We start from the raw sequence: 23,578 nt of genomic DNA, 5'->3' as shown, positions 1-23,578 counted from the left end.
GTATTTATTCTGTAAAGGCTCACCCTGTCTCTGCTACACTCATGCAGTTACTTGATAGGAATGTGACAAGAGGAAATTGAATAGAAAGTCTACTGGACAGCCAATAAATCAGGCTTATATCTTTCTCTCTACCTCAGACAGGAAGGAACCCAGCTATTTTTAAATCTATGGTCCATATAACTAGCCAGAGCTGTTTCTTCTGTTAAAAGGGGGGGGGGGGGGGGGGGGGGGGAAGAGAAAAAGTAAAACTAACAAGATTTTAAATGTCCTGCAATTCCTTAGGCTTGCTTACCTGGCCATGTGCCTGTCCCCCCCGAGGGCACTGCCTCCCCTTCCCCGAGGTGCACAACATGCTCACGACAGCCAAAACCCGTTCAGCGACCCAATGTCAAATCCAACATAGGTCTATTCATCAGTCCTAACCCAGTGCTGAATAATAAATATATCAATAAAATAGTTCTCAGGCCCCTGGCAACACCGCGAGCCCTGGTCACCATTCTGGAGCCATCCCGTCCAGATGCGACAAATCCTCTCTGCCAGCCAAGCAGGCTGTGGCACGGGGCTTCTAAAGTCAAATTTCTCCAGCTAGGAGCATTTTTGAGTTGGCGGAGCCGGTTACACACACATGACCTCGCCAGGGCTGCCGGGTAGGAGTGATTCATTCCAAGCAATCCCCCAGTGTGAATCTTTGCTGATTAACATTTTCATTTGTCTTCCTTTAACAAGCAAGTTACTGCTGATGAGGAGATGAGGGATTCTTAAGTTTCCTAGAACTAAATTAACTATTCCTACTCGATTCACTCTGGCTGGACTTATATTATATTGCCCTCAAGGCAGCTAATTTGAAAAATGCTCTTGGATTTATTTTTTTAAAATTTTTTTTTCAGTGTTCCTGATAGAGATCCAAGTGCTAATAAGGAGTCAAGTTACATTTCTTGGTAAGATTTCTTAATTGCCAATGCTGGCTGAAACTTGAACAGTTCAGAGATTCTGTTGATTATGTCAGCCTGAATATTATTACATCGAAATCCCTTCAGGATAACTGCAGCTTTTGTTGTATCCATTGCATCATTTTGCTAATGTTCTTCAAACCCAGTACTATAATAATTTTGTGGATTGGAAGGAAATTAACTGTGTCCATAATGCTGTGCCTCTCGAGTAGGCACTGCATTGTATCTGTCTTGCAAAAGGTTTTTTTGGTCATGTTTCCTTCCCCACATTGGTGAAGCTTCACAATGTTTTGAAGGAAATATTCACCAGTCTGTAACCCTTCACCCACACAGCTCAAATATTTTAGGGCAGTATAGGAGAAGTGCCTGTGTCCATAAGCTCAGAAACAAGGGCTCCAAAAGAGTTAAAATCCACATTTTCTCCAGGAACACCCAATTTGGGAAGGCTGCTCTGGTCTGGGGGAGGTGCTCATGCTAGACCTGGGTGCTCTAGAAGGGAGATGGACGCCTGGAGTGAGTCCACCCAAAAATAGATTGAATCATAGAATCATAGACTCATAAAGGTTGGACAAGACCTCTAGGATCATCAAGTCCAAGCCCCAACCCAACACCCCCAGGTCCCCTAAAATGTGCCCTGAAGTGCCACATCTGCAGGTCTTTTAAACCCCCCCAGGGACGGTGACTCCCCCACCTCTCTGGGCAGCCAGTGCCAGGGCCCGACCACTCTGGCAGAGAAGACATTTTTCCTAATATTGAAATATTTCTGCAAAGATGCAAGGCAGGAGACCTGGCTCCTTTGAAGGCCAAGTAGTGATTTCAAGTAGCAGATCAAGAAGCCGAGGTACGCATGGCATTACCCATTCCCCAACCCCTCCCAGGGTCCCTGGCCCCATACACCATTCAAAGCAAGCAGCTGCAGAGGGACATGGCCTCGAACACGGAGCGATGCTCATCCCAAGGCAAGGCATGGAAATCAGCCAGGACAGCGGGTCAGCCTGCCTGCTCGAGGTCTGTGGTGCCTCAGCAGCATACCTGCCACTCCCATCAGAGCTCATTTGAAAACATGCCGTTTCTACGCATGCACCTAAAAAAATACCAAATGCCTTCAGACATATCATCCGTTACTCCGAGTCACCAGCAGCTTCAGAGGCCATTTGTTTGGTATGAAAAATCACGTCTCTGAAGGTACGATATTAGCTTTAAGCTGCAGCTATCACTGTCTCATATATCAGCTCATTAAGAACACAGCTCGTCTCGATGGGGCCGATGCAGATGATAAGAGACATCAAGTAGCAGCCCGTGACAGGAGGAGCACGAGAGCCCTGGCCAGGCTGATTGGACTCAGCTGTCCTTTCTTCCCCATCCCTGGCCCTGCGAGGAATTCACAACTATGTCTTATTTTCATGGCTGCTTTTAGATTACTCTCACTCAAGTCGCAGCGAGACTTCTTGTTTGTTTTTATTCTCTTTTCAGGAAATGCATCATTTTCTTTCTCGCCGCTTGTAAAAATTGGTGTGCTTGCAATGTGTCTTCTGCAAACTCAAATCCTTGCTCCACCAGGGAAATGTGTTTCTCGTTTTCCCGGTGTCATTTTCTCAGAAGTAATTTCTGTATAAACTTTCCACCTTTCTTCTCCTGCTGTTTTCTGTCTTGTGTTCAAAAGGCTTTAAAACAGATCCATTTTCTCTGTCCTCCTATGGTACAACAATCTTTTCAGTAATTACGATCAACATCTCTGTTGAAGATACAAACATAATCCACTGCTGTTGGCTGCATATTTCCCTCATGCTGGGGAGGCACCAGGAGTAAGCAAAAGATTACTGGCAACCAACAAAGCCTGACTGGATCTCCGAGATTAACATAAACACTAGAAAACTACAATGGATGCCGTCAGACATTTTCATTTACTCTGTATTTGCATGTACTCGGTTATTTGCAATATCCCCTAAACCTAGGAGGAATAGCACAAATCTTATGCCGAATGGAAGCCTGATGGGTGACAAACGTGGGCAGGAGTAACAAGATATTTAAGGGTCTCAGGAATTTTTCTTCTGTAATATCTGCTGTTGTTTCTCATGACCACCCTCCAAGAGGAAAAGTAGTTGCTCTTGTTTCGAAAGCACGAGAGCAGGGATGATTTTGTCACTCGGATTAATGAAATCAAGTTTTCAGCCTTGGTTTCTGAACTCCGCTACCGAGCTCCCTTGTGACCTTGGTTGGGTCTTTCCATCTCCTTATCCTCCATTTTCCCCTTCCAACAATAAACGTGGGACTATGTCACTGCTGCAACAAGAAGCAGGTCGAGACCACAGCCAGGGACAGATACAGAATTGCAAAATGTGAATATGTTAAATTTTATTTAGTACTATTATATTTTGGTAAAAAAAAAAAGACATTTTCCATGCAGGGAAAAGGAGAATTGTTTGCTAACCTCATTATTCAGTGCATTCACCTTTCCATCCCGGCGCACAGGGGCTCTGCGATGTTCGGCCCCTGCACCACAGTGCTCTCTCCACGCAGGTGATGCTGTCGCGTGAACATCACGTCTGTGCAACGCGATTTTCTCTTAAAGCATGAACAGGTTCTTGCAAGATGAAAAGTTCAGATCAAAAATATTTCCATCCTGAACTTAACCTTCCTGCCTTCAAACCCGATTGCCAGATTCCTATTGATATAAGTGAAAGAGGAATCAGTGCTCGCATAATAGCAAGCTTTGTTTTTTCATGGTTTATTATTACTATCAGTGACTCCTGTGTCCTGGATATCTCTCTCTCTCTTTTTCATATTCATCTTTCACTTCTTTGCACTGACCCTGCTTGGGTGGATGAGATCATGGACCTGGCAGTGTTGTTTTTGGATGAACTCTCACCTTATCAGATGGGATCAGAGTATCCCATCTATTTGACAAAGCTGCATAGCTGGTGAATTCTGCCTTTCATAGGAGCTCCGTTACCAAAAAAGGTGTATTTGTTTATGGACCTGAGCATCTGTTTGGTGAGAAAAAGCTGGAGCGAGCCCCACCACCCGGGAAGCAGCTCCGGCACGCTGCGTTAGGAGCCCGGGAAGTGGGGAAGGAAAGCAGCCAACCCTGAGAGAGAATGTGGTAGCAACTGTGGGGTGATGTTTTCCTGTCACCTGCTTTGCCATTCCCAAATGCTACAATGTGAACTACAGCTGGTCAGAGAAACAAGGGGAAAGGGCATTTTTCTTTTTTCCCCTATTTAGTCAGTGTTTGAAATGTTAAGAAATCTTTTGCTAAATCTCAGGGTGATGCTCAATCCGCTGTTGTTCCCATGTAAATGGAAGAATTTGAGAAAGTACCATATAACCCTGTGACTTCTTAAAACAAGAGCCTTCTAAAGAGTGAGAACCAAATTATTTCCCCCTCCCTTTGCCTTAAAAAAGATCACAGCCCTCTGATTTGGACTGGATTTCAGCTTCCAGTGCAGCTGTCTGAAGGATGAAAGAGTCTATAGTGAGTCATAACCTAATTTATTAGCACTAGGGCTGAGAAAACGGGGATAAGTATATGGGAAGCGACAAAGGGAAAAGCAGGAGAAAACAGGAGCAGATAGAAACCACAAAAAAGACATTCTTGAGACTGAACTTCTCAAATCCATTCACTGAAGAGCCTACTTTTCAGCACACTTCTGGCAGCAGGTCCCACCTCAGAAGCTGACCTTCCCCTGGGCTTGCAAGCCCACTTTTAAATGGCACAAGCCCACTTAGGGTCCTGACCAGTAGTTTGGGATCCATATCTGGGGGGGATGCTCCAAGCAGATAGACAGCCTTTAATGCACACACGGATCCAAAATTGCCACATCTTAACAAGTAAAAATGGCAAAAGCTGATGTCAGGGACTTGATGCTATGAATTTTATTCCGGTTGCCAAGGGAAAACTTTATCAGATGAGAAAGTCTTGTGGCATTTCTAAAGACAGGCAAGCTTTGAGTTCACCTGACACTTACCAGAAACAAAGCTGATTTACTAGGAACAATATGTCTGGGGATGAGTGAGGCAGTGTGCTTAATCGCATGCCTTCACCCAGCACCTCCAACTGGCATCACACCAAAATGATTCAACATTCAAAACACTCCTTTGTTTTCCTTTGGTTTTTTTTCTTTCAATTTCTCCACTTCTAAGTCCCAAGCAAGATGAGAAGAGCCCAGAGTGCCATCAGAGAAGACAGTTCACTCTTCACCAGTAACGGGGGGAGAAAAAAATCAGAACATACTTTCGAACCAGATAAACCAGTTCCCAATATTTATCTTCTGTGATGAACCAGTTCCATTTTTGCTAAGTGAATAGTTCATTCGCTCTTCAAAATCCATTTACCAGAAAGAAGATGGATTAACTAAAGGAGAAGAGAAGATCCCCAGAGCCAGTATCTAGTTAGCAGATGAACTATCATCAGTGGAAGGGAGGTAGAGGACGCAATCAGAGCCTTCCTACAGTGATGGAGAGGGGGAAAAAACAGGGAAAGTTTAAGATAGGGTTGACTTTTTTAGGAAAAATATCACATGAAGTGGTTGGTTGTGCTCGGAGAGCATTCGACTTGACATCCAAATTTTTCCTCCTATGAACGGTGTGAAATCCCCCACTGCCATTTTCAGAACCGTCTGCACATTTTGAAGAAAAGCCTAAAGCTTTCTCCAAAAGCAGATGGTTTGTTTTCCACGTTAGAGCTTGCAAAAACGTGAATCCTACCACACCTGGGTGCAGAAGCAGGGATCCCATGATCTTAGTTGTGTTACGCATGAAAACCAAGGTGCGTATGAATGAAAAGGTTACGACCGCACCAGCATGCTGTGCCACTGAGCGAGCCTTTCTCTGCAGAGGAGAGTGAGGCTGCAGCTACACCAGGAAGTAAAGCTACTAAGGCAGACACTATCAGTAGGTCATGAGATAGTAGCCAGGGGAATTCATCACCTGTCTCTGATTTCTTCTCCAGTGTGCTGGTTTCCCAGGTGGAAACAAAGCATTTATAACCTTTAACATCCTCTTCCATTAAGGCAGCGAGGAGGAGAGGTGGGCACTGATCCTTCAGGTGCTGGTGGGGCCTCCAGAGAGAGCCCTCTGTCCCAAGCTTCAATCACTCAGAAGCAGCATGGTAAACAGACTGAAGGGATTTACTCCCTTAACTAATTTAATGTGAGCAAGATGAGAGACATCACCTCTGAACATGAGATCAGGGAGGTGGGAAACTGCCTTAAGTCCACCACAGCATCCCTCTGTGGGGTGCTTGAAGGGGAAGGGGGTGCAGGAGACCTTGCTTTTACCCAGTGAGTCAGCCAGGGAGGGGAGCTCCAGCACACAAGTGCAGTGCAGCGGTGAAAGCTCACTGCTGCAAGTCCAAAAGACCAAAGGGACCGAATCCAAAGCTGATTTATTTGTCCTCATTTTCGTCAGCACTAGAAGAGCCTGGATCTAGCCAATCCAGTCTGAAGGCAATGATGTGCGGACTCTGTTTTACCCCCTGTCACCAAGAGAGGGATCCTTTCGCCTGTCCCTGGAGGCTCGCCTGACATTTCTTTTAAAAATTAAGCAAACAAAGCTGTGTGAGTTGAGTGAAAGTGCAATTACACAATGCTTTGAAGTGCCTTGCTAATCCTCTTGCTCCCTCGGGACATGAGGCACAGGTTTGCAGAGTGACAGCCACATTGCTTCACCCAAATGTTGACGCTGGCTTGCAGCAAAGGCAGCGGAGGAACTGATGCCTCAGGACAATGCCGTGCACATGGACAGAAAGAGGCCCAAAGACCCTGTCCAGATGCACAAGCATTTGCTTCTACCACAAGCAGAGAAGGAAGAGAAATCCCAGCTGAGATAATAACTCCAATGGATGCAGGAGCAGCCAGTACTGGTGATAATTATGAAGCCAATCTAACCTCCTGGGGATGAAATCAAAGAAGACTATGGTAGGAACATGCTCTCTATATTATTTTAGGGTACCTCAGTACAGGTCCCAGGATGCTCTGCAGAAGAAGTAAGGCCAGGTGAGACTGCTGTGGACCCTACCCTGCCTGTCTGCTTCTTAACCCTGACACAGCTCTGAAAGAAGCTGTGGTTTTGCCTCCTACCTTCCCAGCACCTCGCTCTTGAAGCCAAAGGATGCCCCAGCTGCAGAGAGAGCAGCAAGCCACAGGGCTCACAGAGAGACCCAGGAGAGATGCTCCCACCTGCCTCCAGCATGTTGGCAGAGCCACTCACCGCAATCTATTTACACAGCGCTTAATGCTCTTGATGTCAGTGTGGAGATGTGTTAATAACCCAATTAAACTGTTCATCCAGCTATGTCAAATCCAATCGCTTGAGGAAGGCTTGTGTGTTTTCCTTTGTAATTCTTGTACCACGTTACAGCACGCAAAAGTGATGTCCTTGTGGCTGACACCCAGCCCCATCTCATCATCAATGGCATCTCATGCAAAATTAGGCAGTGAACGGCTAACATCTAAAGTTGTCTTGCATGAACACCACCTGCGCTAGCTGAACACTTCCTCCCCATCATGAGGATGGAGGCAAAGGCACACAAGTGCATGAGATCATGTGGAAAACTTGGCAGAAGGTGCTCAGGAGGAGGTCGTCACCTTCTAAGGTGGGAAATGGCAACGCAAGACTTTGGCAAGTGGGCTGCAAAAGGAGTGGGGATTAAATGCCTCCTGCAAGGACACTGCACTGATGGCAGGACAGCCCAGCATCTGCCCACTGGTACGGCACGGGACAGTGTGTACGTGGTACCTATCATGCCAGCTGTGGCTACATGCAGGCAGCAGGACAAGGGCTCAGGTCTGCCTGAACATGCCCATGCGTGGCTGACACAACTGTGTCTCTGCTTCCCCATCCAGCAAAGGAAGGCAGGAATGTTTCCCTGCCCCACTCAGTTGCTTGAGAAGCTCCAGTCACTCCCATCTGTGAAGGGATCACAAGTCCCAGGCACAGTTTTGCAGAGGTGTTTACCAGAAAAGACCAGCTATTATTGTCCCTCTGTCATTACCCTTGGCTGTCACCCTCTGGATGTGAGAAGCCTGTGAAGCACAGCACATGTGCAGGTATGCATGTGCCCATATATATCCACATATGCAACAGATCTGCACACACATCAGTGTAGGAATCCCCCAATATTTAAATAGTGAGGTTTGTGTTTCCTTTCGGTTGATCTGGCTTCCTTCTCTGCTGATCAAAATTTCTAAGCTCTGAGCGTCCTCAACGCTGTCCCCTCAACTAATTTAATACAAGTTCTTCCTGAAGCAAAGGAATTGGAAACTGTGTTGTGAGGTCCCACTAGAAGAAAACATCTCTCCCCAGACACTTCTTCAGCATGTACTTAACTGTAGGCGTGTTTAATGCCAGCTGGTATCCACAGAGCTGAAAAACGCATCAATAAAGCTGAAGTTATCTTCAGCAATTCACTTAAGGGCTGTTCTGAACAGGGACTGACTTAAGCATGTGCTTAAATATTTTCTTGAACCTAAACCTGTATTAGTGGAAAAGTCATTGTTCCATACTAGATTTTTATATGTCTGTGACTTCAGGATAGTTTTAGTATTCTCAATAGATCACTTCTTTGGATGGATTCCTCCACTCATCATTAATATTTGGCGTCAACTGTCTTTCTTTCTCATCCATTCCCAGAGACAAGGAAAAATTTTCCCTTCTTTCCACGGATGTATTTATGTTCCCCATGGAAATTCTTCTTTATGATATATGAACTATTTTCAGAGAAGTTTAGCAAAGCCTAAATCACAAAGGGGAAGAAAACCTCCTCGGCTTGAGTTCATAAGGGGAAATGTTGGGATTGCAGTGACCTGTAGTGTGATTTTTTTTCTCGAGTTTAATTGTTATTTTCATCCAAATCCCTTATATCCTTAGCCATAAATAAGACTCCTGAATAATCCTTAATTTTTGTCCCCATATGTCCCTCCTGTAAAATTAGGAGGGAATATTTAGGGTCTGTCAAGATGACAAAGTGTCCTTTATGGTGGCCGAATGAAATAAAGAATATAACTTTGGGAGAAAGCAACATGCTTTTCTTCAGCGTAGGATTTCCTCCACAGAGACATCATCACAGACTGTCAGAAGCTGGGCAACTCTCCAAAGGTTAGAGACGGGGCCAAAACTTATAATTTCTGCTTTACAGAGGACCATTTCTGTCTCTGAGATTTTAAATACTGTCTCACCGCAGCTGTGAAATTCAGAGCTTGCAGATTGCAGCTAGCACAAGACATTAGCTCCCCAGCCTGGGATATGTCATATCTGGGGCTGTACAGGCTATTTCTAGTAAACTAGCTGGAAATGAGTTTTAAAGCGCGAATGCCAGGACGGACATAGCCCAGTCTTGCGAGATGACTTGCAATCGCTGCAACCGCCATGGGAAAGCTCAGCTCCGCCGCCCTCCGCCTCCCTCCGCTGTGAGACGCATAGACCTCTCCACGGAGTGCCCACACCAAACCACCCTCAAACCCGCTTCCCCGAATAACCTCCCCTCGCCCTCGCCTTGCAGAGCCGAGTGTGGTCCGCCCGGCCGGGTGCGTACCTCCGTGCCGGGGCAGCTGAGTCACCTAATTGTCGTCTAATTGTTGTTGGGGTGTTGTGTGCAACCCAGGACACAGGACCCTTTGTGTGAGAGCTGTGTGGAGACACAGGAAGACATGTGGTCTTGAGTATTTCACATGTGAAGTTTCCGTGGTCCTTAAGGTCACCCTCTGGATCGGACATCCATTGGGGCTCAACTCCTACGCCTGCCGCTATGCCTAAGCCGGAGTGAGCTGATGGAGAGGAGCCAAGCTGTTCTCAGGCCACCCAGGAGACGTGCACCACTTATGGGACCCAAATGATTCTCTCCCTAGCTAAGGATGGGCTGGGGTGCAGCTGCTCTTGACTTCACCTTCAATTCCAGGCCAAGCCCCTCTCTTAAGAGCAGAGGGTATCATCTGAAGACTCAGTCCTCGCTGTATAAAACGCCACATCCACACCTCTGTGCACGTACACAGGACTGCAGAGGTTTGCACAGGACTCCGCATCCATGACCTCAGTTTTGCATCCGAGCACTTTTCAATTGATACAATGCAAACCAGTGAGAAGCTGAGCCTGGGAAAGGTCTGCGCAGCCCAGCCCAGCTCTCCAGTGGTTGCCCTTTGGGCCAAAACAGAGCTACTGGTCTTACCCTCGTTGGGGCAACGTGAGCTGGGATTTATGGGTTCACAGATGCTGCTCCAAGCGCTATGCATGTGCAGAGGCAAACACACAGGAACCCCCCCGTTCAGCGGCTCACAGATCCTTCCCAACCTCAGGAAATAAGAGGAGATGGATTTTCCCTTAGACATCATTACTGTGATAGAGTTGGGGAGGCAAATGCACGGCCCTGGCACTGATCCAACCAAGTAAGTCTCGGACAGGTTTTTCTTTCAAGAATTTCAACCCATTCGTGTACTTTCTTAATGATCCAAATTCTTCAAGGAGTTGCCTTTTAGCTTTAGCTCCCTTTCAATATTTGTCACGTGTGTCAAAGTTGATTCTTCATGTTTCCTCTGTAGCTTAACACTCTCAAGGAGAAACTTCATTTCTTAGATATTTTAAAGGTATTTTTCCCCTATTCCCACTAGTAACTTGGGAGAAGAGACCAATCCCCCCCTCACTCCAGCCCCTCTCAGGCAGCTGCAGAGAGCGAGAAGGGCTCCCCTCAGCCCCCTCTTCTCCAGGCTAAACCCCCCCAGCTCCCTCAGCCGCCCCCCAGCACACTTGTGCTCCAGACCCTGCCCCAGCCCCGCTGCCCTTCTCTGGACACGCTCCAGCCCCTCAAGGGCCTTCTTGTCCCGAGGGGCCCAAACCTGAGCCCAGCATTCGAGGTGGGGCCTCCCCAGGGCCGAGCACAGGGGCCCCATCCCTGCCCGGCTCCTGCTGGCCACACCAGTGCTGACACAAGCCCGGGGGCTGGTGGCCTCCTTGGCCACCTGGGCACTGCTGGCTCATGCCCAGCCGGCTGTCAGCCAGCACCCCCAGGGCCTTCTCCGCCGGGCACTTCCCAGCCCCTCTGCCCCAGGCCTGGGGAGTTGCCTGGGGTTGGTGTGACCCAAGGGCAAGACCCGGCACTTGGCCTTGTTAAACCCCATACAACCGGCCTCAGCCCATGGATCCAGCCTGTCCCGGTCCCTCTGCAGAGCCTTCCTGCCCTCGAGCAGATCAACACTCCCGCCCAACTTGGTGTCATCTGCAAACTTACTGAGGGTGCACTCAGTCCCCTCACCCAGGTCATTGATAAAGACATTAAACAAGACTGGCCCCAACACTGAGCCCTGGGCAACCCCGCTTGTGACCGGCTGCCAACTGGATCTAGCTCTGCTCTCCACAACTCTCTGGGCTCGGCCACCCAGCCAGTTTTTTACCCAGTGAAGAGTACACCCGTCCAAGCCATGAGCAGCAGTTTCTCTAGGAGGATGCTGTGAGAGACAGTTTCAAAGGCTTTGCTAAAGTCCAGGTAGACGACATCCATATTATATGTGTACGAAAGCTGGAGGCTAAATGGGATGCTCTGGGATGGAGGCAAAGCAGGGACAAAGGGAACCAGAAGTCACATCTCAGACAACACGTGCACCATTCACATCAGTCTGACGTACCGAGAGGCTTGGATCTACTGCGGCCTGACTGGTTTGCAAGTACCTGCGGGCAGTGACTACTTGTCCCGGCTACTGAGTCCTTGGAAACCCTGGACAAATGTCCTACATAGGAGGTCCTGCTAAGGAGCAGGAACGGGAATGAAGACATCCCACCCTCCAGCTTCTCCAGGAACCTTTCTCACAACATGCTTACACTTTCGGAAACTCTAGGGCAGACCAACAGGTCTTCAGCATTTGCTGAGCCACCAGGGTGGAGGATGACTAGCCTTGTCTTGATTAAAGACTTGACAAAAGCATTTGATAGAGCAACTTTGAGCAAACAATCCAACAAAGCCCTGTTAGATGACTGCCCAGACAAAGCCTGTGTATTGAAAATTAAGCACCTGGGGAAGCTTGCCTGAGTCCTGAGGCAGGGAGAGACAAAGTCCCCCTTCAAACACTCCCTCTTGCGCTTCTTGGCCCTTGGCCCCAAGGAAGTCAGACCAGCAGTAGCTTCTACAGCCAGGAGCCCAGCCCCACATCTGGAGTGGCAGGAGAGCACCTCCAACACCAGCTCCCAGTCCTTTCCTGTCAAAGCATTTAACTGGGTTGTTGCTTGCTCTGCACCAAAGCTGGGATTCTGCAGTTTGCACATACCCTGCAAATACCTCATCTCTCAGTTCTCGAAGAACCATCTCTAAGTAAAATGCATGTTTTTCCCTCTGTCAGGGGCTTTAGTTCAGGGCTTTTTTTCCCAAGAAACAGAAATCATATGTGGATAGGAAAAGAATTAGTCCATGGGACTTCAGAGGGCTGACTCGCACCTCATGCTGGACCTGGGCTGTCTCTGTTCAGCCACAAGGCTTATCAGACAAATATATTTTTTGCATGCCTTGCTACATGGTTGCATTTCACACGCTAAACACAATTATTTTCTTAATTTTACATAGACTACAGCTACAGTTTTTTTCTACTTTGTTTTGCTAACAGCTGCCCTGCTCTTTCCTGTTGATGCTCAAGCCATAAGTAAAATATCTCTGCAATAAGCTAAGAAAATAAAACCGGTCAATCAAAGCTTTCAAGAGACTCATCATGCTGCAAAGGAGTGCAGAGCAGCTAGGTTCCCTGTTTTAAGCTTTAAGTTAGTCTGCTACTATTTACTCTCATTAAATCCAGAGTCATCTGGCTTAATTCGGTTTGCCAGGAATTTACTTCAGGATAATTTAAAGTAGGATCAGAGTCACCAGGCTTTCCCCCCCACCACCCCACTTTTAGACCAGAAGATAATAACAGAGGATTTTTTTCCGTGAAAGCATATGTGATTTCCTCTATAGCCATCCAAAACAAATAATTGGGAGATTTCCCCGTGTTTAAAATGGGGCTTTCTACTGACCTTCCCTGCAAAGCACTTTAGGAGAAATCAATGAAAAATATTCCATAAGAAGTGGGTCACCATCACTGTTATTGTTACTTAGAATTTATCTAGGGTCTAATCTGAAACCAGACACAATTATTAAGGGCTTCTTTTTGCCCTTTTCATAACAAATCAACTATGTTTAACAGTAGGTACAGCTAAATTGGAATAAATTGGGTTTGTATACAGAGGCATTTCATGTTTATTAATAACCATTGTGTCCACAGTGTTTAGACCAATTCCAAATACAAGCTATAGCAGCATATAAAAACTTTTCTCGTTGGCATAACTGAGTCAACATGACTGGCTTGGCTCTGCCACCTCTTTGCATGACTGTAGTTATGTCAGTGCAAAACTGGATACGTGAGCCTCAATTTGTAGCAAAGCAAAGATGGACGGAAGTGAGGGTAATGCTTTCAGATCTCATGGGGAAAGAGATCTGTTTGGCCCTTAATTTGATGAATCTTTGCAAATTTCTTTATCTAGTACCTCTGCTTGGGGAGGCAACCGTTGGGCTATTTTTAAGTCACGTCACTAGTGGTCCTTTCGGGACTCACGGGTCTGAATCCTCAGGAGGAGGAAACCATGATGTCTTACCTCCACTGCAGCACAACCCAACCAAGAACAGCTTGTAAGGAAAATAAAAGGAGCCTTTGGGGCGAGTTTAGAGAGGACTCCATTTAGGCAAAGGTTGCATTTGCCAACCAAGCTGGCAGCTAGTCTGGATGAAGCAATCTGCTGCAGGTGGATTTCACTTCCCCTAATGCTCTAAAGCACAGACACCTTATCCAGTTTCTTTATAGATAATCAAAGGGTGATTTCACCCACCCTAAAGCTTGTGCCTTGAACAGTTCAGCTCTCCAAGGTGCTTTGCTTTCCTGGCAGATTCTGGAGACACTTTTGACAGCCAGCATAGTCTGGGTACTGAGTCATTAGATGACTAGTGTTAATTGAGATGAATCCCATGCGAAGTGCCCTGCCTAGGTTTGCATGAGTAACAGTAGAGGTGTAAAGAGATCTCCGGGAAATAGCACGCTCATCTCTGCACTTTGATGTTTGGGGATGTGATTACGATGTTCTGTGCAATGCCTACGGGGAGCTTGAGGTCTACATTGCCGTCAGGACTCAGATCCTTGTGATGGAAAAAAATGAGTCTGCTCAGCTTGGAAAAAAAACAGTTTGAGGATGCTGTTACCATGACATGGCTGATCACTGAGTCCCTCTTCCTGCAAAGACCTCCGGGAAGATCTCAGTCATGTGGAGCTCACAGTGAGTCGGGGACAAAAAGGAGATAGATTATTTCTCAAATGATGGTTAATTGCTATGAAATAAATGAAATGTGTTGAGACCTGATGTGGCTCCAAACTGTCCTGCTAGAAAAGAGACCCGATCTGTTCTGCGAGGACGGGTGCCGGCACAGGCAGCGGGTGCTGGCACAGGAAAACCCAGCATTAGATCCCTCATATATTTCAGTTTCTGCAAGGCTAACTCTAGCATGACCATCAAAGCCAATGCCGCACAGCTCAAATGTACAGAGGAAGGTACAATAAGAAATAAGAGAATAAGGATGAGGGAATATAAACTTTTGCTGTTCTATATATCTGCCTTTAGGGAGGTGGATGCTATCTGTTGCCTACTCAGCATCTCGTTCATTACATTTCTGCTGTGCTGATGGATGGGTGTATGAGCAGCTGAGACAAGTGGAAAGACAACAACAGCTTTTGCAGGAGATGAAGAGCTCCTTACGCACTGCGAGATCACAAATCCATCACATGAAGGCTAATGAGGGGGCTGAGCCAGTGCAAATACAACTGTTTAACAGTTTATTTTAACCGTCCAATGAGAATGAAATAACTTAAAAGGCTTCATGTTGCCAACAATCCTTTTTTTTTTTTATCCTCCTCCTCTCCTTGCATGGTATTTGTTAGAAATCAGGATTTTCCTTAACTAAATGTCTTGTGGTCTCCTTAGCTTTGTTTCTTAACAGGGTTGTCTTTATGTTAGTTTTCTTTGGCTTCCCAATAGAAGAGTAACAGATTTCTTTTGAAGTTTTTATTGATGAATGAGCTCCTATAAATAACTCTCTGTGGCAGCAGCTTGATCTCAGAGTTTACTCTGGAATAATAGTAGCAATGGGAATGGAGGAAATTTATGGCAGCATGACATGAAATAGTTTAATGGGCTTCATACTGTTTAACTTAATCTTTACAGATGTAAAAACAGAAATACAATTATTTTAACAACTATTATTACATACTGCTTTTCTAATGAAAACAGCAACTTAGGAAGCAACTGAAGATAGGTAGTGAAGAATTAAGGAGTCCACCTCACTGCAGGTTCAGGAATTAGTGTGCTGGGCCTGTGTATTTGCAAACCTGCATCTGACGAGCCGAGGCGGTTGGGGAGGATGGGTCTGCAGGTGGGACTGGGTGCTTGCGTGTAAAGCTGAGTCACGGAGCTTTGGGTCAGGACGTAGACACTTGAAGCTGCCTAAAACCAGTGGAAGTGGCGGAGGCCCGTCTTTGGAGAAAAAAAAGAAATAAAAGACACTCAGTGTTCTCTTCCACGCCCCCTTATTTTACCTGTCTGCTTGGTAAGGAGATGATCCCAATCCCACCAATGTCCACGGGTGTCTTTGGTGACACTGGGGGACCCTCGGCCACACCCCTTTTGCCTTGTAGCCCCATGAGGAGCACGGCTGTAATCCTCTCACCTCAGGAGCAGAAACAGGTATTACACTCTCACCAGCCAAAGAATGGAAAGGACAGAGGGAGGTGATGAAAGCTGAGCATAATTTCCAGGCTCCAGCCCTCTGATACTGACCCAATAAAAGAGAATTTAATGGCTTACCATCGCAAGTCCGCTCATCTTTGCTCATTCCTCTAGGGCGATGTCACTTAACGTGAAGACAGCCCAGATGTTCCTCTTTTACCTGCATAAACTCAGGAAGGTGATGCTGGAAGAAAGGAAAGGAAAAGCTCAGGATAATCTGTCTTCTGTCTAAATGCTCACCCCGCAAGCAGGCTGGCATTTAACCCAGCTGAGGATCCAGCCAGAGGACTTCGGCAATCCATGTGCTAGGGGTGGGTGTAAAATCCAGCACGGTAATTACTAGGAAGAGGCACAGGACCTAATTCAAACATAAGATTTCCTTTGCAGGGGTTTGAATATGGCTTGTAGCCAACCGCAGCTCAGTCGTGCTTTTTGGTGCTTCACAAAGAGCTTGAGTAAATATTGAAAGATGTTGGTGCTCTGCATAATTTCTATAACAATAACCGACTGCTAATAGTGTTGTTTCCTCCTTGAGGGAGCATTATTTGAAATGAATTTGCAATGAAAATTATTAGCATTGTGTTTTCAACTGTCTGCTTAGTGGGAAATCTGCGTTACTCATAATGCTTTCCAATCCACAGAAATTGCCCAGGCAAGAAACAACTTGCAAATTCTTACTCAATTTCCAAAAATGTGGGAAAGTTTATTTATTTCTCCATGCATTCCTGATTCGCGATGTGCTCTCTAAAAATGTCGCTAAGATTTAGGCTAACCAAGCTCATGCTAAATTTAGCAACTATATTTTAAATAAACATTCTTTACGCTTTACTGAACTGGCTTTGAAGCTGGCTTAAAACAAATTGCGCTCGCATGAACATTAACAATGTTTTACTTTGCGCTAAGTGAACATCTGAATAAGTAATAATGTATTATTCAGTATAATCCGAAAATGAGATTTAAGAGATCTAATTCAGCCCATTTAGGAAAGATTCCTATAAGGAATATCGAATCAGTCTCGTATTTATTTCGGGGGGCGTCCATTCTGTTCTCCCTGGCCACAGAAAACTTGTTTTGGTGTCTTCTTAGACACTGGAAGCTACGAGCCTCGGTGAAATCAGCTGTGACTTAGCACGCATTGCGTTTGAGGAATCTGGCCCATTTTAAAGCACTTAATGATTTGTCTGGATAAAGCACTAAAAATATACTGTGGGGAGCAATTATGCAATGTCCAGACTGATGGATTGCATAACCTCATAGACCTTTTCCATCTGTAACTTCTCTAATTCTGTGATCTTGTCTTCTTGGTCTTTCACTTGAAATCAAATATGTGATCTGCTTAATATCCAAAATGCTGTCTCCCAGGAGATTTGTTTTCTGGGTGAGCAGGGCTATGAATCAAGTAAAGAAGCAGATCCTCCTTCCCCTCTCGTTTCGGGAATTGGCTGCTCTTCACCACAGGCTTAGGAGCAATTAGCAGGAGGCCGGTGGGTTTTGGTGTGGAAAGGGATGCTCCCCCCATTATGTGTCTTCCTTGGTAAAGGATGGAAAGAGAATTAACTACTAAAGCGGAGGGTGGGGGGGTTTAAAGCAGTTACAAAGTCCCTTAGAGTTATGCCACCTCGAAATCAGGCATGGACAGCCACGCACTTTGAGTGACAAGTCTTGAAAGTGGCTTCTGCTCATGTGTAAATCCTTGATTTCTTTTTTTCTTTTTTATATGCTATGGGACCAACTTTAAGAGAACATACACTGAGCGTATTTAAAGACTGGAAGCCCCATTTATGAGGAATTAAATTCCTGAATTATTTCAATATGCCAAATTTTTGGTTCCTCTCATAGGAAACCTGTGTTTGGAGCAAAGCTGCTCTGTGAACTGAACGACTCCGCTGTGAGCCTCTGCCACTGTGTGCTCTCCTCTGCTCTTACGAGTTAAAATTGGCTGCAGACCTCGGAGACGTGAAACCTTGCTCGGTTGGGAGAGGTCATTCCTCTCCAGTGGAACGGAAAGGCATATATATCGCCCACACAAGAAGTATGCTGTTTATACTGCATCATAGGCTATTTTCTACATTTCTTCACAGTATTTCAGACTTGTGTTTATAGCCAGCCCCGAGAGGTTGGGAAAGCCAGGAGGGGGAAGATTCCAGGGATGAGTTAAATACTGGGTGGCACTTTTGTGTTTGGCAGCTGCTTTTTTGGGTCTTGAAACAGGTGTGAAACCTTTGACATCAGTTATTTGCAGCTTGTCAAGTCCTTTATATTTGCACGACACGTTGTCCATTTTGTACCGCACAGCGCCAATATTCCCGGGATGTACAGAGGATTCAGGGATGCTCAGTTACACCCAGAGGGCAGGTACTGCTGTGCTGACATGCAGGCTTATTTCTCCGCACCGAAGCGCTGCTGTTTTTGTTGTACCATTGCTTCTTCTCCTCGCTACATAAACAGATGACGTGCAAAAGCCGTGCGTGGTTAGTCATTCTGCGTGCTGGCAATAAGACCCTTGTTCTCGGTACTCATTCCCTGCAAGTTACATCGACGGCCTGATCCCAATTAATTCCAAATTGCCACTCGTAACTATTCACTCGGTTCTGAGTTCGGTCGACTTTGTGTCACTTTTGTGCAGAATGTGTTAAGTTTACTAACTTTACTCTCCCAAGTGAAAACAAAATCAGGCCCAGCGTGGCTTTTAAATACTGCAGCTGTACTTGATCCCTCTCCACTACAATAGAACAGAAATAAAATCAAATGTCACCATCAGCAAAGCTTCACAAAAAATAAATTCCCATCGCGTAGAAAAAGTTGCGTCTCCAAAAAATGTTCCTGTGATAAAAATATACATCATGTTCGTATCAAACTGCAACCCTAAAGTGAGACTCACTCCTTCAGGTGATTTTTTTTTGACTGGGACCTGCCACTAAAAAGCTGCCCTTGCACAGAAAGGGCCCTGAGGTTGAGAGGATACACCTATACAGGTAGGGAAGGAATCAAAGCCCTGTTTGCAGGTCCAAAAAGGCACTTTGGGAGCTGGAATAGGAGCTGACAGGGGGCCCAACCGGGGGGTTCACAGCTGGGGTGCCAAGTTAGGAGGAAGAGAAGCAGAGGGACCCTGAAGACACAGGTTAAAATTGCTTGGGGGGAGGGGATTTAGTTGATTTTTCAATGTGCGGGGCTGTCCTCACCCCCCGTGCGTGCAGAAGCAAGCGCTCACCCTCGCCGACGGCGGCTGCTTGCCAGCGACACGTGCAGACACCCGGGGCTGGTGGGGCTGGTCCGTGCCCCGCACAGCTGCCAACGGGAGAGCTCTCCCGCGCCTGATGGGAACATCCACAGCTCCTTCAGGGAAGGGTTTTTAAAGAAGCAAAAAGGATTTTCTAGGAATAAAACACCTTGTAACTGAAAGCACAAATAACCACTTTCTGGGGGCAAAACCCTTCCGTGGGCCAGGCTGCAGGGATACCAGGGATGCAGGATCCCCACCTGCGGGAATGGTCTCTAGAGCTTGATGGAGACCCAGCTTCGCACATCCTTGGGGGCAGCGTTAACCTCCCATTTCACACACGTGCCCAACTCCCAGCACATGCGAGCAGCTGGGCGTGGGGAGATGGTCTGAGGGCTCTGCTGGGCAAGAACCAAGCTGGGATTTTATTTAAATAAAGTCTGTCTTGCAAATGGATATAAAAAGCCCCTTTCTCCTTTTTCATTCTCTTTTTTCACAGCGAGAAGCTCTAGCTCTGCCTATCCAGGGTCCGCCTATGAGCACTTTTCCTTTGGGAAATCCAACACCAGTTCCCACCTTTTGGAGATTTTCTGTACTTCCCCAGACGACAGCTCTTTGCTTTGGGTTAAAACAAGCCCCCTGAGCTCCCGGTCCAGATGTCAAGGCCCTTTCATGCCGGCCTTCCCCTGCAAAAGCTGAATCACAACTCACCTGGGAAACCCAGATTTCCAATAGTCCAGATGCTAATCTAAGGAGAGGCTTTGCTAGTGAGGCAAGGTGGGATGGAGGGAGGGAAGGAGAAAGAGAATCACTTTGGGAAGAATTATCTGTGTCACAATGAACGGGTAATTTCCCAGGCTCCTGGTTTTAGCCTCTCCCACCTTTCCCCTGCTTCTGGCAGCGTGGTCCATCATGCCATCACCAGGATATTTGCACCAGAGCTGGCTGCTGCGGCCAGCAGCAGGCCCCGCTCCCCGGCCCTCCGGCCGCACGAGCCAAAGGGTGTTTTACAACACATCAGCCACAGTCCTGAACAAAATAACTTTTATTGGATATAGGTTTGGTTTCATAATGAAAATTGAGACTATAGATTTTTTTTTTCCAAATCCACTAATATACAAAAAGCCTCTATTTATGGCAAAAAAAAAAAAACATCCTGATTGTAACGTGTCTGGATTCTTCCTTCTTTAAGGAAAAGGAAAACTTTAGAAACATAGCTGATATTTCTCCTTTTTCCTGGTATTTGTCTGGGTTGTTAACACAGCTACTTCAAAACACCAAGATCGGCCTCTCCAACCCTGCTTCAGTCTTCTCTGGTCAGAAGCAACTGATCCCAGCAAGACATGGAAACCGGCCACATCTCCACGTTCGCAACGTGTTGGCTCATCCGTCCCCCTCTCTCTAGCCACATCAGCCGGACAGAAATGCTATCACGATACTCGAGAAGCACAAGTGCTACGCAGGAAACCAGCTTGCATTAACGCCATGAGTTATATACAGTGCTGAGTCAAAGCAAGCAGGGTTGTGCAGAATGAGCCTGGGTTTTTCCGTCTGCCCTTATTTCAGCTCTGGTTACCTGCCTTTTACCCACTCGGAGGACTGGGCCGGGAGGGCAATCCCAGGAATTATTATGTGCAGGAACCCGTGGATATTAATGGCAAAACAAAACTCAGCCTTCTCCTCCCCCAGGGATGGAAGGGGTGGTTTTGGTTTCACAAGCCAAAAAAAAAAAAAAAAAGAAGAAGAAAACCAGAGACCTGAAGGGCTCAGCAGAAACCAGGTCTGAGAAACCTGAGGGATGCAAAGACTAAAGGTGCAGATCAAACCCGGCGGGGCTTGTAGGCCAGCGTGGGACCCCCCCCCCGCTGCCTGCCTGTGTACCTCCGCCACCCATGGGAAAAGCAAACCGCTTTACCTTTAAAAGTCGATCTGGTAGGGGTGGGAGGCAATCACTAAAGAGAGCTCCGCAGCCAGGAGTGCCTTGAAAATGCCCTGAAATCCTGAGTCACCTTTTAACATCGATTATTAGTTTTGGTCTTTACCCGCTCGCTGAGGTCTGAGTCCGGTCTCTCCTCCCCATCGCGACCCCGGAGCAGCGACCGGGGTCTAGGGTGATGGGGGGGTTATAATTATGGGGCAACTACTGGAAATTAAATACCGCCTCGGAGAAGTGGAGAGGGAAGCAGGAGAGGAAGGGGATGCCGATGTGGTAAAGCCTCCCGTGCACCTGGGAGTCGAGCATGAGGGAGGCATTGAGGGCCGGGCCGAAGCCGCCGCTGGCGACCAGGGAGCCGCCGAGGCAGCCCACCGGGCTCTCCCGGGCCGCCTTGGGGGCTGCCCCGGGGGGCGGCTGCCGCAGCCCCTGGGCGAGGATGCTCTCGATGCTGAAGCTGCGGCCCCGCGGACCGCTCTTGTGCGGCGGGGCGGCGGGGGCGGCGGGCGGGCGGGGGGCGGCGGCGGGGGCCGGGGCGCCGCCGCAGCGGGGCGGACCCCCGGGGGGAACCGCTTCCTCCCCCCCCGGCCTGGGCACCCCCTCGTCACCCGAGTCCGCCGCCGCGCTCCCCTTGGCCCTCTTGGGCTCGTCGGGGCGAGCCGCCGGCACCGGGTGGCCGCCGTCGGGGGGGGCCGCGCCGCCCTTCGCCTCCGGTGGCCCCGGGGCTTTGGGCTTCCTCTTCCTCCGGCGGTAGTTGCCGTTCTCGAACATGTCCAGGCACCGGGGGTCGAGGGTCCAGTAGCTGCCCTTGCCGGGCCGTCCCTTCTCCCGCGGCACCTTGACGAAGCAGTCGTTGAGGGAGAGGTTGTGGCGGATGCTGTTCTGCCAGCCCTGCTTGTTGTCGTGGTAGAAAGGGAAGCGGTCCATGATGAACTGGTAGATACCGCTGAGGGTCACCTTCTGCTCCGGAGCCTCTTTGATGGCCATGGCGATGAGGGCGATGTAGCTGTAAGGGGGCTTCTGCGGGGGGTCCTGCCGGGAGATGGCACCGCTGGGGGCGAAGCTCAGGGTGGCCGGGAGATAAACCATGGAGGGGCTGCCCATGGGGGAGAGGTGGCTGCCGTAGATGTGGCTCATCGCCGGCGGGCTCTCGGCTCCGGGTCTTCCCCCTCGGAGCCCAGCGCAGGGACGGGGAAGGGCAGGAACCTGGGACGAGTCCACCGGGGAGCTATTTGTGCGAGCTCAGATCCCAGCCCTGCCCGAAGGAGCTCGCTCTGCCTCTGTCCCTGCTTCATAGCTCTTAAGAAAAAAAAAAAAAAAAGGGGGGGAGAAGAAAAAAAAAAAGTTAAATAATTGTTGTAAGTTTGCTATTATATGTTGACTTAGCACTGGAAAATAAATTGTCTCTGATAAACAGTCGTTTGTGTTCTCAGCCCACCCACATTAATTAAAATTTCATTGCTACAAAACTCCAAGCTCTCTCCACGTGTCTTGCTCGTACCAGCCAATGGTCTCCGGGTTATTCCTTCATTTGTTTATAGAATTAGTCTGTTGATAAGTCTGCCCACCCAAGTCGAATCAAGCTGTGTTTATTTGGAAAAATTTCCGGGCACCCAATATATAAACGCACTGATCTGATGTTTGAAATATCACGTCCACCCTTTGACGCTGTAAGCACACACAGCAGAGCAGGATGTAACTGCTGGAGCTCGGGGAGGAGCGGGCAGGGATCCCCGCAGGGAAGCTGGGGCATTAAACAACGAAAAAAATATTAAAATTGGGGGAAAAAGGAAAATAAAAGGGAAGAAAAAAGGATGAGAGGAGAAGGCAGCGCTACGACGGGGAGGAAGGAAAAGAAACTGTCGGGAATCCCCAGGAAAGGGGGGGCTCAGGTGTGGCGGGGGTCCCCGGCCGGAGCCCGCGCCTCCCCGTGCGGGGTCCCGGCTGGGAGCGGGGGGCAGGCCCGGCCCTCTGTGTGCCCCCCCCCACCCCCGCCGCCACCGGGAGCGGGCGGGGGGCGAGCCCCGGGCCCAGCCCCCGGCTCAGCCCTCACTACCCGGGGCTGCGCTGGGGGAGACTCCCGGGGGCTGCAGCAGCTTCATAAAAGGGGAATTTGGCAGGCGCGGGGAGGAGGGTCAGTATTTGTGAATGCGGGCCTGTTGCTTTATATTATGTACTTTCCTGTTTATAACAAGGAGGGGGATTATAACAACTTTACAAGTGCACACAGCTGGCCGGTGCTTACATTAGGAATTTGTGATGCTCTTTTTCTGTATAAACGTCCAGGTTTGGGGCTGTGTTTTCTGTTGTTTAATTTAATTTTTTTTTAATCTACTGATGTAACAGCTTCAATCCGAGGCCCCGAGGGATTCCGAGGCAGTTGGAGGTGTCGGCTGTTTCCCCAGCTCCCCCGTCCCGCGGCTCAGACCTGCGTTAGACCCCGGAGAGACCCTGTTCCGTGGAGCATCATTTCTCCGGGGGAGGGATGAGGAGGCCTGAGGAGGATCCCTTTCTCCTTCAGGGAGAAATATCCCATCAGTGCCGCTCCCACGATCGCGGTGGGACTTCTACCTGGCAGGGGAAGAGGTAAAAGCCGGGCTCCGGGGTGTCCCCCAGCGCCCCCCGCTCCCGGATCTCCCTGCAAGCTTCCCTTCACCCGTGGGATTTCTCGCCCACTTCTGCTCCCGTCCTGCCTTC

At 48.1% G+C, this 23,578-nt stretch overlaps 1 protein-coding gene across 1 annotated transcript; it reads right to left on the bottom strand.

The window, feature by feature from the left end:
* Positions 1-19,975: 19,975 nt before the first annotated feature.
* FOXL1 (forkhead box L1) lies at positions 19,976-23,082 on the bottom strand. Its single transcript, XM_075101238.1, has one exon. The coding sequence runs from the start codon at positions 22,016-22,018 to the stop codon at positions 21,089-21,091; it is 930 nt and encodes a 309-aa protein (XP_074957339.1). The 5' UTR covers positions 22,019-23,082; the 3' UTR covers positions 19,976-21,088.
* Between the last annotated feature and the right edge of the window lie 496 nt (positions 23,083-23,578).

This window comes from Phalacrocorax aristotelis, chromosome 8 (assembly GCF_949628215.1).
Source record: "Phalacrocorax aristotelis chromosome 8, bGulAri2.1, whole genome shotgun sequence".
NCBI lineage: Eukaryota > Metazoa > Chordata > Aves > Suliformes > Phalacrocoracidae > Phalacrocorax > Phalacrocorax aristotelis.
This window is presented reverse-complemented; position numbering and strand designations above follow the sequence as displayed.

Coding starts and splice junctions, on each gene's coding strand:
- FOXL1 (XM_075101238.1), bottom strand. CDS start 22,018: ATGAGCCACATCTACGGCAGCCACCTCTCCCCCATGGGCAGCCCCTCC.